This window comes from Choloepus didactylus, chromosome 13, assembly GCF_015220235.1.
Source record: "Choloepus didactylus isolate mChoDid1 chromosome 13, mChoDid1.pri, whole genome shotgun sequence".
Classification (NCBI taxonomy): domain Eukaryota; kingdom Metazoa; phylum Chordata; class Mammalia; order Pilosa; family Megalonychidae; genus Choloepus; species Choloepus didactylus.
The window spans coordinates 28158324-28169699 of record NC_051319.1 but is presented as its reverse complement, the minus strand read 5'-3'; the positions used below and the strand labels follow the sequence as shown (position 1 = coordinate 28169699).

Below are 11376 nucleotides of genomic sequence, written 5' to 3'. Positions count from 1 at the left end.
AGTAGCCCATGGTCGCACTGTTGGTCCAAGGTCCTGGTGAGTGGAGTTGATTTTACTAGAGGTGAGGGGGCGCGGCCAAAGGGCAAGGAGCAGGGGCGGAGCTGGAAATCGGACCCGCCCGCGGACCCCGCAGGAGGCCCGGCGCCTACGTGCCGGGAGGGGCCGGTGTTTGGAAGCGTTGGGTAGGGAGTTCGCCCTCGCGCTCCAGTCCTCCATCTCCTCCCCCGCCTCTTCCCACCTCCGCCCACTTGACGCGATGACGCATGACAGGTTTGCGGACGTGGCGGCAGCGCACGACCCGGAAGGCGGAGACGTTGGCGGCGGCGGCGGCTGTGGACCGGAGCAGCCCAACACGTATACTCGGTCATGAATTTGCCCGGGTCGGCGGTGGCGGCGGCAGGCCCGGCAGTCATCTCCTCGTTGCGACACCCCTGCTAACGGGGAAGGTAAAGAAGGCAGAGGCTGGGGATGGCGCTGTCGTCTCGTACGACGGGGGTGGGCCCCAGCTGGAGGCAGCGGGGAGGCCTCGGCCCCGAGTGCAGCGAAGGTGGCAGGGCGGGGCTAGGATCCCGGGGGCGGGGAGATCTTTGAGACCAGCCCCGCCAAAACTCCTCGTTAGACTGTCGGGGAAACTGAGGCACAGAGCAAGGACTCCTACGTGCCTAACTCCCGCGACAGCGCATTTCCCACCCAAGCACTACATTCACCGTGATCTTTGTATTGGTATTGAATATTTGCTGATGGCGAATCGACCAAGGATCCCAAGGGTGCTGGTGGGATATAAAAATTCTTGTTGAGCATAACAGGAAAAGAAAAACTGGACGTGTAGAATGGAGAGGGAGGAAACTTAGGTTTTTAAAAACTGAATTGGCCCTGGTGGTTGTGGTCCCTGTGATTCTGTCCCAGTGCTGAGCTGTCTTGTACTCTGCCCTTTTATTGCTCCCTGCTCAGGAAAGGTCAAACCGAAACACTCAACAGCATTTATTATACAGTAGGAAGGTGTCTGGAAAACCATTTTAAGTGACAGACTGAGTTGATGAACGGAACACTGTATCCATTGGTAATTTTTGTGGCTTCTTGCATTCTTTGTAGCATGCAGTATTGTTTCAGCTTTCTGGAGAGGGAATTTCCTGTCGGTTTGCTGGTCCGAAGAGAATTGAGCCAGATGTCTTGAATAGTATGTACTTGGTAATCTCTATAAACAGTTGGCCCAGATAATTATCTGCCTGGGCCTGAGTTCAGCTTTTCACAACCAATTCCTGATTGTTCAGAAACGGAATACTTGGTATTCTGCAATCTGCATTTCATTTCATTGGAGAGACTGAGACAGGTGAAGTTCTGGTCTTTACCTATTATTTAGCAAAATATCTTGAAGAGAAAGGATATAAATATCTAAAATGTTTTTTGGGCATTCTCAGTGAACTTCAGTTAGCTGTACTAACCCAGTTTTGGGAATTAAGAACAAATTATCAGGGAGAAAAAGATTAATGGACAGCATAACTGGGTCAGTAGAACCACGTGTAAATAGTTGTACATTAGTGATTCTTAATATTTTTGACCATGGACCCCTTTGGAGCATATGAAACAATAAATATTGTCCCCAGAAAAATGTAGATATGTATAAAATTTTGCCTATGATTCCACAGGATTCACAGACATTTCCCAGATTAAAGAGACAGTGTAAAGAGACTCAGCTAAGTAAATGGAAGTTGTTAGCCATTTAGGTGAAGAGCTACTTTTTCAACTTTTTTTTTTTTTTGAGAATTAAGTAAAAAATAAGGCATCTTTAATTGTCACTTGTTAAAGTCCAATTTGTTGAAGGAATAGGTGTGATCATGACTTCAAAACTGCTTTTGAGATGTACAATGTGGGTAGCTTTCTTTAGTTGGGCAGCGGTGAAGTTAGGAATCTAGCTCTTGGTAATAAATGTAAAAAAATATAGCTGTTATTTACCTATGTTATCTAAATAGGAACCCTTGAGTTTTTACAGCATTACAGTGGTGACTTAGAACAGAGTCAGAAACTGTTTTTTAAGGGTTGGATTCAATTATATTAAATAGTTCTAAAAAATTGTGGAAGTATGTACCTACATAGAGTAAAATCCATTGTAATTCAGCTAACAAATTAAGAGCATGGAGTGGGTCTCTTCTGATTTTGTTTTTCTTTTTTACTTGGTACTCATCTTACTTTACCTCTCCATAGTATCCAAAACTGAACTGAGTCCTTTGAGATATTATTTTACCTTGGCTTCCTGACACAACACTTCCATGGTTTCTTCTTCCTCTGGACACTCCTTTTCCATATTCTTGGCAGACTAATTTTACTCTACCCACATACTAAATGTAGGATTTTTTTCAAGGCTCAGTCTTGAGCCCTCTTTTCTTATTCTGTACTCTCTCTGTAGGAAATCTCACCCACACCCACAGCTCCAGTTTTCACCTGGGTGCACATGAGTCATAAAATGGTATCTCTAACCCAGACTTTTCCTCTGATTTGCCTCTATGGCCTGCATGTCTACTTGAAATTCTTTTTTGCTGTCTTACAGGAGTTTATAATCACAGTTCCTCTCCTACAAGCCACTCTTATAGTGTTCCATATCTTAAAGAATGGCACCACAATTTATTCAGTTAAGCAAATCAAAAATCTTGGAGTGATTCTTAACTTCTTTCCTCTCACTCTTCATATTTGAACCACATTACTGAGTCCTATTTATTTTAACTCTGGACTATTTATTTTATCTCCGGAATGCCTCTTATAACTTGTTTACCTCTATCTTTGACAGCAACTGAAAGCAGTCTACTATCCTTTCTTATATGAACAATTAATATGAAGTTAAAGCTGTGAATGTGGATTAGTGTTTCATGTTCTTGTTTTTGTTCATTTTTTAATGAGCGTAAATCAACTTGAAGGTGAGTGGAGAGTGAGTATTCAAGTAAACAGTATTCATTGATGGATATTTTTAACTTATGTCAGCTCTCAGTCTTAACAATGTTTTGTTTTGTTTCTTTTAAGTATAAATGAATGCGTAACTCAAAATTTTAAAATTTATACAGTCTTTATGGGCCCTAACTGAGTTTGATGAAGATTCTTAATTTAAGCTGGGTGAAAAGAGTCCAAGGAAGAAAAATCCCTAGCAGAGAGCAAAATCATGACCTGGCTCAGAAGAAGTCATAGAGGGCACATTCTGTACAAACTATACATACCAAAGTCCACATGATCCAAAGAGGTAGTAGGTAGTACAAAAGGTATTTCAATCCCACATGAATTTAAAACGCATAAACAAGCCAAAAAGCTTTGGATTCATAAAAGTATTGTGTGTTCATGTATGTAAAAAGCATATACTTTAATTCCATCAGAACTATAAATTGTATATATGGCCACACAATTTTAAAACATAATTGAGAATCAATTATATCCCTAATTTTATTCACCTAATTAGAATAAGGGAAACTTAATTTTTGGACCTAAAAAATATTATCGCAATTTGCCCTGGTTAAAATGTAATTACCCCTACATTTTGAGATATGTGGTCTATTAGAATGGATTACTTCTTCCACCTGTTGCATTGTCTCCATTGCCATTGTGCTCATTGTACTTCAGCAAAATTTGAACTTCAATTTTTGAATAACTAAAATCGTTCTTTAAAAAAAGAAAAAAAAGATCAGGCTGCCCTGAAAGTAAGATGCATGTAAATCAGTCAGATGGATCAGCTACATTATAAAGTTTTATCTTTTATTTTTTTTTGTTTATTTTGCAGATTTTTGATATTATGGCAGGGAGGAAGCAGAATCGTAGTTTTCCTCTTCCAGGGATTCAGTCAAGTGGGCAAGTACATGCATTTGGAAATTGTACAGACAGTGATGTGTTGGAGGAGGATGCTGAAGTGTATGAGCTTCGATCCAGAGGAAAAGAAAAAGTTCGAAGAAGTACATCAAGAGATAGACTTGATGACATTATAGTATTAACAAAAGATATACAGGAAGGAGATACTTTAAATGCAATAGCCCTTCAATACTGTTGTACGGTAAGTTTTAATTTAATTTTTCATAATCCAGTCCAAAATAAATCATTTGATCATTTTCCCAAGTCAAAATAAATTCTTCTCCTGTTATCTAGTCCCTTCCTTTTTTGCTTTTTTCCTTCCTTTCTTAGAAATCGGTATCATGTTGGTGAATGTTAATTTTTTAAAATTTTAAGCATATACCCAAATTTCTGTTTATTTCTAAATCCATGACACTATTTTCAGTATTGTAAAACACCTCAATATGTTATCTTTTTCTCTTTCATCAGGTTGTAAAAGAATGTAGAAACATGTAAGGAAAAAAATTTGCCCATCCTAATTTCTTGAGATACCCAGTGTTAACACTTTGGTGTATTTACATACTTTTTTTGTGCTAATAAACATATATACACACACATATATTACACAGATTATATATGTTGATATTTAGGGAGGGAGTAGTTGATTTTTGTGTTTTTAAAATTTATTTATTCTATGCATTTTGCACTACAAATTGTCTTTTTCCTTTCTTAGTATGTCATGGACATCCCTTATGATAATCCTTCATAGCCAGGTAGATTTAACACATTATTTTATATAGCTATATGATATTCCATAGTGATATTCCATAATATGGATGTATTATTAAGCTGTTCCCCTATTCATGGATAGTCAGGATTTTCTCAGCATTTTGCACTGTGCAGTCACTGTGTGATATATATCATTATGACCTTATCCTTCAATGGAGGTGCCTTTATTTCTCTGGGATAGAGTCCCAAAAGTGGGATTGCTAGATCAAAGGGAGGGTATATGTTCCGGTTTGCTAATCCTGCCATTAAGCAAAATACCAGACATGGATTTTCTTTTATAAAGGGGATTTATTAAGTTACAAATGTAGGTTCTAAGGCCATAAAAGTGTCCAAACTAAGGCATCAACAAGAGGATACCTTCACTGAGGGAAGGCCAATGGCGTTCAAACATCTTTGTCGGCTGGGAAGGCACGTGGCCGGCATCTCCTGGTCCTTTGCTCCCAGGTTGCATTTCAAAATCACTTCCTCCATAATGTCTCTGGGCTTTTATCTTTCCATCATAAAAGCCAATCCATTTCTTGTATTTTGCATAACAGCAGCTCTAGCAAACTGGAACAGTATATTTTTAATTTTAATAGATATTAAACTCTGTATCTTTAAACCCATTTTATTTCTTTGTCACGTGTCTTGACTCCTTAGCAAGGGAATCTGTCTTCATGTAAGCATACTGACATGGAAACTGTTTAGAACATTGATTTTCAGACTTTTTATTCTCATATTCCCAAGAGAATTTTGAAAAACTATATACATCATTGTGCATTTTAAGTGAATTCCTTAAATATTTCCTAATGACTTTACAAAGGATGTAATTTCCAGAATGGTGTCCATATTGACATTTAAAAATAACTGTTAAACATTCTTTAAATGTATTCTATGAACTCTATAACCAGGATTTGCTACCTGAAATCATTCATTTTTTAAAATATACATATACATGCTCTTTTTTAATAGCCAGAAATTTTATATAATTTCTTTTAGTCATTGATCCATGTATTTTTGAAGAGGTGAGAAGAACTGAGGTTTTTGTTTTTTGTTTTGGGGTAACTTGTTCATTTCTCTGTGGATGAATACTATTTAACTACTACAGTGGCCTAGAGTTTGGCATCAATTTTTTTTTCCTCAGTTTTATAAATGAAAAAAACATTGTTCACATAGACTGGATGCAAATGAAAATTTTGTCATAGCAGTTTAAATGATTTATTTATACACTTAAGTTACATGCAGAACAACTAATTGTATCATCACACAGATCCAGCAGCTGAGAATTCAGAGATTTGGAAACTACCTTACTTTCAAAAGGTTTTATTATCTAATCACTAATGTCATTCACTTTGTCATTTTCTGGGAAGTATACCTTAATGTTTTACTAAGTCTTAGCAAATGATAATTCTTTCGATCTATTAGTTTTTCATTAGAGGTACCTTGTTTAACCCAATATACTCAGAAACAATGAAGAAAATCACAATAGTGTGAATTTCAGTATGTCCTTGCCAATGTAATTTTTTAAATAAAATGCTTTTCTAACATTTTATATTTGTGTCAAAATCTTACATATTGCACTCTTTCAATTAATAGAAGATGCATACCCTATATACAGTTGGCAGTGCCATTCCTGAGACTATTAAATCAGAAAGCATCTGACTTCATTTTTAAATGCAGATAAACATGTGAATACATGTTTTACAGAGAAATAAAACCACTGAGAAATAAATTACAGAGGGTATCTTGTAAAGTAGGTGATGGAAATTAATCAAGACTTTAAAATGAGAGGCAAGGCTAAAAATATCAAAGTATTGCTCTAAGAGAAGAGTGTATTCTACCAGCTTTATTAGAGAAAGACATTAGCTCTCCTTTCCTGTATTTGGAAAATTTTCTTACAAGATGGAATATGTGAAATGTCATCTGACTGATTAAAAATTGAGGTGAAAAGGAGAATGTATTTCAGGCATATGAGTGATGTGAAGAAGATTTCTTGGAGGAAGTAAGGTAAACAACAGAGTAAGTTTTAAGTTTGTTTCAGAGATTCATGATATAGACCGGGATGAAGTGCTTTGAGACAACTGAAAAAAAAAGTTTGATCTGTAAAGTAAAAACACCATTGTAAGGTTTTAACGAGAGTGAGGCAGAATGGTGGAGGAGCCTGTTGGTGAATTGTAGGGGTTCCAATAAAGAGGTAAGTTATTGAGATAATTCAGATGATGATCAAGGCTTAGATGAAAATATTTGTGATAAGGATAGAGAAGAAGCTAATAGGAAATGTATATTAGGGGAAATCACAGGATGTATCTGCTGATTTATCTGAAATGAACAATGAAAGGAAACTAGCCTAACGAGGAAAGATGGTAAAACAGTTACGGAGTTAAGAAAAGCAATGCTTTCTTTTGTCAGGAGCTCAACTAGCAAAACATATATATATAAACTTTACAAAAAGGTTTTTAAAAACATTGTAGGTAGTGCTGTATTCCACTTATAAATAGTATTAGGAATGATTTAAAACATACCTATTATAAACAGAGATGGTAGGAATAAAAAGTTCAAGGTTGAAATCCTAAAAGCAATCAAGGAAATTAGCAAAGCAGAGGTAGTGGAAATGCAGACAGATGGGTACTAAACCTTGGAAGTCTAGTTCAAAAAGAGTTGAGTAGTTATTGGTGAGAATATACACTACCATACATTTAAAGAGGATGGAGTCAGTCTTTGTGCTTGTAGGTGAATCTTCATTTGTTTTAAGAAAAAAATTTCTTGAAATAGGAAAATGCAAAGCACCTTTCTCTTTACTGTCTCATGTAGTTATTCAGTTTTCTCCCCCACCCTACTCCCACACATACACTCCAAAGAAATTGATTTTTTGAATATGACCTTTGGTATTCATTGGACTTGATCACTCATCAGCATTTGATCCTGTTCACAACTTTCTCCTAAAAATCCTCTTTGCTTGACCTTGATTCTGCAGTTTTTGATTTTCCTACTATATTTAACAGCTAACACATAATACAAATATGTATCACTTATGTACTGTGTAAGCACTTTACATACATTTTAATTTATCTTCACATCAACCCTATAAGGTATGTAGTATTACTGTTATTTTCCAGATGTGGAAACTGCAGCACAGAGAGGTTTGACAATTTGCCCCAAATCATAGGACTAGAAAGTGTCAAGAGCCATGCTTCAAACCCAGGTGGTCTGTGTTCTTGGCCACCGTCATATATTCCCCTCCTGACCTCTTTTTGTTAATCTCCTTTGTGAATTTTTGACATACCCCTTGTAGTTGGTGTTCTTTGGGGGATCTTCCTTATGTCATCTTCTCCCAAGTCTTTTGCTAGTAAATCTGTCTACTCTTGTGACTTTGGTTACCATTTTTGCTAAAATCCAGAAATACCTATCTCTAACCAAGATCATTCTCCTGAGTTTTAGACATATATCTACAACAACCTACTGCACATCTTCCACTTGTATATCTCATAAGTACTCAAATCCAACAGGTCTACAAACTGCTTATCCTCTTCTCACCATATCTTAGTGAATGGCATCATTATCCACTGAATTGACAAACAAGAAATTTAAGTTTTTTACTAGACTCACCCCTCAGATTATCAGTCAGGGCATAAGGCATCATAAGCAAATCATGAATGGGACTAATAACTTAAAGATGGTGGGAGGGCCTGACTTACCAATTGGTAACCTGAGAACCATTCCTCTGCTCCTCACAATGGCAGGTGGTTAGGATATACAGATAGTTCAGGGATATATATTACATATGGCAGCTTAGAAGAATGACTGATGTTGAGGTTGGTTAAATAATGCATTTAAACTAAGAATTTTGGTAAAAATTGCTTCAGAATTCAACCTAGAGGTAAAAAATTATATTCTATCAATTTGAAGGTATATAATTTTTTTTCCCACACATTTTAACATCTCTATTTTCATGAATACTTGGTGGATTTTTCTCCACACATACAACCACCCCTGCCTTAGGATGAAATTAAAAAAAAAAAATGATGCATCTTATGTTTGATAAAATATAGTAGCTTAGTTGGATAAGTTGGCATTTTTCTATATATCAATTACCAAATTGAAAGAAAGAATATAAGTATCTAGAATCCTTCCAGAATTTGTTTATGAGTAGCAGAAGTGATATTTGTGCATGATACACAAAGGAAATAGCAAAGGATCCTAGCATTTAGCTAGAGCTAGCATTAATTAGGTTTAATAATATATGGATGATATTAAAAAGTAATTGGTGATTTCCTAAGACTGGTAGATTAAAAGTGGTGTAGAACTGTTATCCACCAATAAAATTAAATCTCTCTGGGTGAGGTAACTTAATACTATAGTTGTGCTCACCTTTTGTTTTCCTCCCAAAGTGACTGAAATGAATGAGTATTGCAACCTCTCTTGATTTGGAATTCAGTTAACTGTTGCTTTTTTTTTTTTTTTTTACAGGTAGCAGATATCAAGAGGGTTAACAATCTCATCAGCGATCAAGATTTTTTTGCCCTTAGGTGTATCAAAATTCCAGTTAAAAAGTTTAGTTCACTGACGGAAACACTTTATCCTCCAAAAGGAAGGCAGGCTTCACGTCCTTCACCTGTTCAATATGCTCTAGAACAACAGGAAATTTTGCCAGCTAATGATTGCCTTTCTTCCAGTGAGTCAGCTGGTAGCTTTTTAAAAGAAGTGGACCGAGACATAGAACAAATAGTAAAATGTACAGACACCAAAAGGGAGAACCTTAATGAGGTGGTGTCTGCCTTAACAGCACAACAAATACATTTTGAGCCTGAAAACAGAAACACTCAACGTAGGGATCCCTATTATGGAGCAGACTGGGGAATAGGGTGGTGGACAGCTGTAGTGATAATGTTGATAGTAGGTATAATAACACCAGTATTTTATTTGCTGTATTATGAAATTTTAGCTAAAGTGGATGTTAGTCACCATTCAACAGTGGATTCTTCACATTTGCATTCAGGAATCACACCCCCATCACAGCAGAGAGAAATGGAAAATGGAATTGCGCCAACTAAAGAAATAAACTTTGACCAACAAGATGATCATAAACTGTATAGCCAAAACTCTCAGTCACTTGCTGCTCAACACAAAACCTAGCAATTAGCTCATAATCACAGTGTTAGTGATCACATGGGCATCTGGAATTCAGTGAATCAATTCAATAACCACTTCAAAGGCAGTATTTAGAGTGAAGATGATTTGCTGTGTGTGGATTTTTTTCCCCACTTTTTTCTTTTTTTGAGCCATTTACAGTGGATTGTGTGTAAAAATCCCTAAACTTGCTAGTTGTTAATGTTGCAAGTAGTCCGTAATTTCTGTTCTAACATTGTATCATTGCTCAGAGAAATGAATTTAAATATGTGTTTAGGAAGTTCTTAACTTGGAAAATGCATCATTTTTCTTATTCAAGACCAGTTATGCTTACATTTTATTTTTTAAAGTAATTTTTGGTTTAAGGTTATTAATGTTAAACACTATGAATGATAGCATTGGATGTTTGCAATTGAAAAAAATTCACTGTGAGCCATCAAAATAATGAGTTGCAAAAAAAAAAATGACTATTTATGATAGCATGCACTTAACAGTCCATTTTGAGACTTTTTAAAAACATTTAAGTAGAAACAGGGAAAGTAATGTATAATTCCTGTAATAGAGGCTAAGAAATAGACGGTTTTTTATATGTTGTGGTTGGGAAGTTGACATTTGGTCACTGACACACTGGAATAGGTCAAAGTGAATGCTTTCTTCCCTAGGCAGACCCTACCTGTCTCTGCTCCTGTTTTTAAAAGGATTCTATTTGCCTCTTAAATTTTAAAGCACTTTTTGCAGTTCTTTGGTGAAAAGTATTACACACTTACAAATTAGCATTATTTAGGAAATTTTTACATACTGTGATAAATTGTTGCTGTGATACATGTAGTAACATGCCTTAATTACATTTAATGCCTTAAAATAATACTTCATGTAAGTTAATATAATTTTTGAATTAAAATTAAACATTACTTCAGATAGTCAAATCCAATTCATTAATAGCCTGTATGAATTCATTTCCCCTTTCACTATCAAGCACAAGTTAATGGGGGCAAAACAAATCTATCATCTGCCTCTGAAATTTGTTAGAGAAAATGGTTCATTAAGCAAAAACAAGGGTAAAGGGGTCTTTTAGCATTAGCAAATTTTATAAATTTATCACTCCCTTAATCTCTGTTTTTCAAAGAGAAACTGTCCCACTTAGACTTTTTTCTGAACTGTAGCATCCAGTTGAGGAACAGAGACCAAAGGTTTGTGTATTGGCCTAAAAGGGCTTGATACTGCTGCTTTATTATGGATTTGCTAAGGATCAACCACTGTCTGGCTAAGTAAGAAGCATTTGCACATAGATACCATTGTTTAATTTTTTAAAATATGTTTTTAAAATGTAACCAAAATGATGCAGTAGAAGCAAGATTTGGAGGAGTCTGGATTGCCTTTGCTATGTATAATAAAGCATGTACCGTAAGATATATAATACCACCTCATTTTCTGGGTATTATTTCCTGATTTTCAATGTTTCAACTTTTAGATCAGTCATTTGATATCTTGAACTCCAATTTTAATACAAAATGGGATAAAAAAATGAATATATATGATAAATGGGGGTTTTATGTACCTTACGGAGCAAAACATCATAAAAAGGACAAAGAAGTCAAACATAAAAACCCTTGCAAACTTCAAAGGACCTTAGACTGTTACCAAAACATATAAATAGAGAAGTAGCAAATTGATTCTTTG

General features: G+C 35.9%; 1 protein-coding gene across 4 annotated transcripts; it reads left to right on the top strand.

Moving 5' to 3' along the window:
* The first annotated feature begins 306 nt into the window (after positions 1 to 306).
* On the top strand, positions 307 to 11118 carry LYSMD3 (LysM domain containing 3). Of its 4 annotated transcripts, none has more exons than XM_037801488.1 (4): positions 307 to 446; positions 1093 to 1177; positions 3758 to 4024; positions 9037 to 11118. In XM_037801488.1, the coding sequence occupies exons 3-4, from the start codon at positions 3770 to 3772 to the stop codon at positions 9700 to 9702; spliced, it is 921 nt and encodes a 306-aa protein (XP_037657416.1). In that variant the 5' UTR covers positions 307 to 446; positions 1093 to 1177; positions 3758 to 3769; the 3' UTR covers positions 9703 to 11118. The 4 variants fall into 4 exon arrangements, with proteins under 4 accessions (XP_037657416.1, XP_037657413.1, XP_037657414.1 ...); XM_037801486.1 differs by lacking the exon at positions 307 to 446 and adding an exon at positions 2783 to 2920 and having other exon boundaries at positions 608 to 1177; XM_037801485.1 differs by lacking the exon at positions 1093 to 1177 and having other exon boundaries at positions 313 to 446.
* Positions 11119 to 11376: the final 258 nt, after the last annotated feature.

Excerpts from the sequence above, each read along its gene's own strand:
- LYSMD3 (XM_037801486.1), top strand. The coding sequence starts at position 2,888 with ATGAGCGTAAATCAACTTGAAGGTGAGTGGAGA. Across the intron at positions 2,921-3,757 it reads AACTTGAAGGTGAGTGGAGA|ATTTTTGATATTATGGCAGG; the intron begins GTGAGTATTCAA and ends TTTATTTTGCAG. Across the intron at positions 4,025-9,036 it reads CCCTTCAATACTGTTGTACG|GTAGCAGATATCAAGAGGGT; the intron begins GTAAGTTTTAAT and ends TTTTTTTTACAG.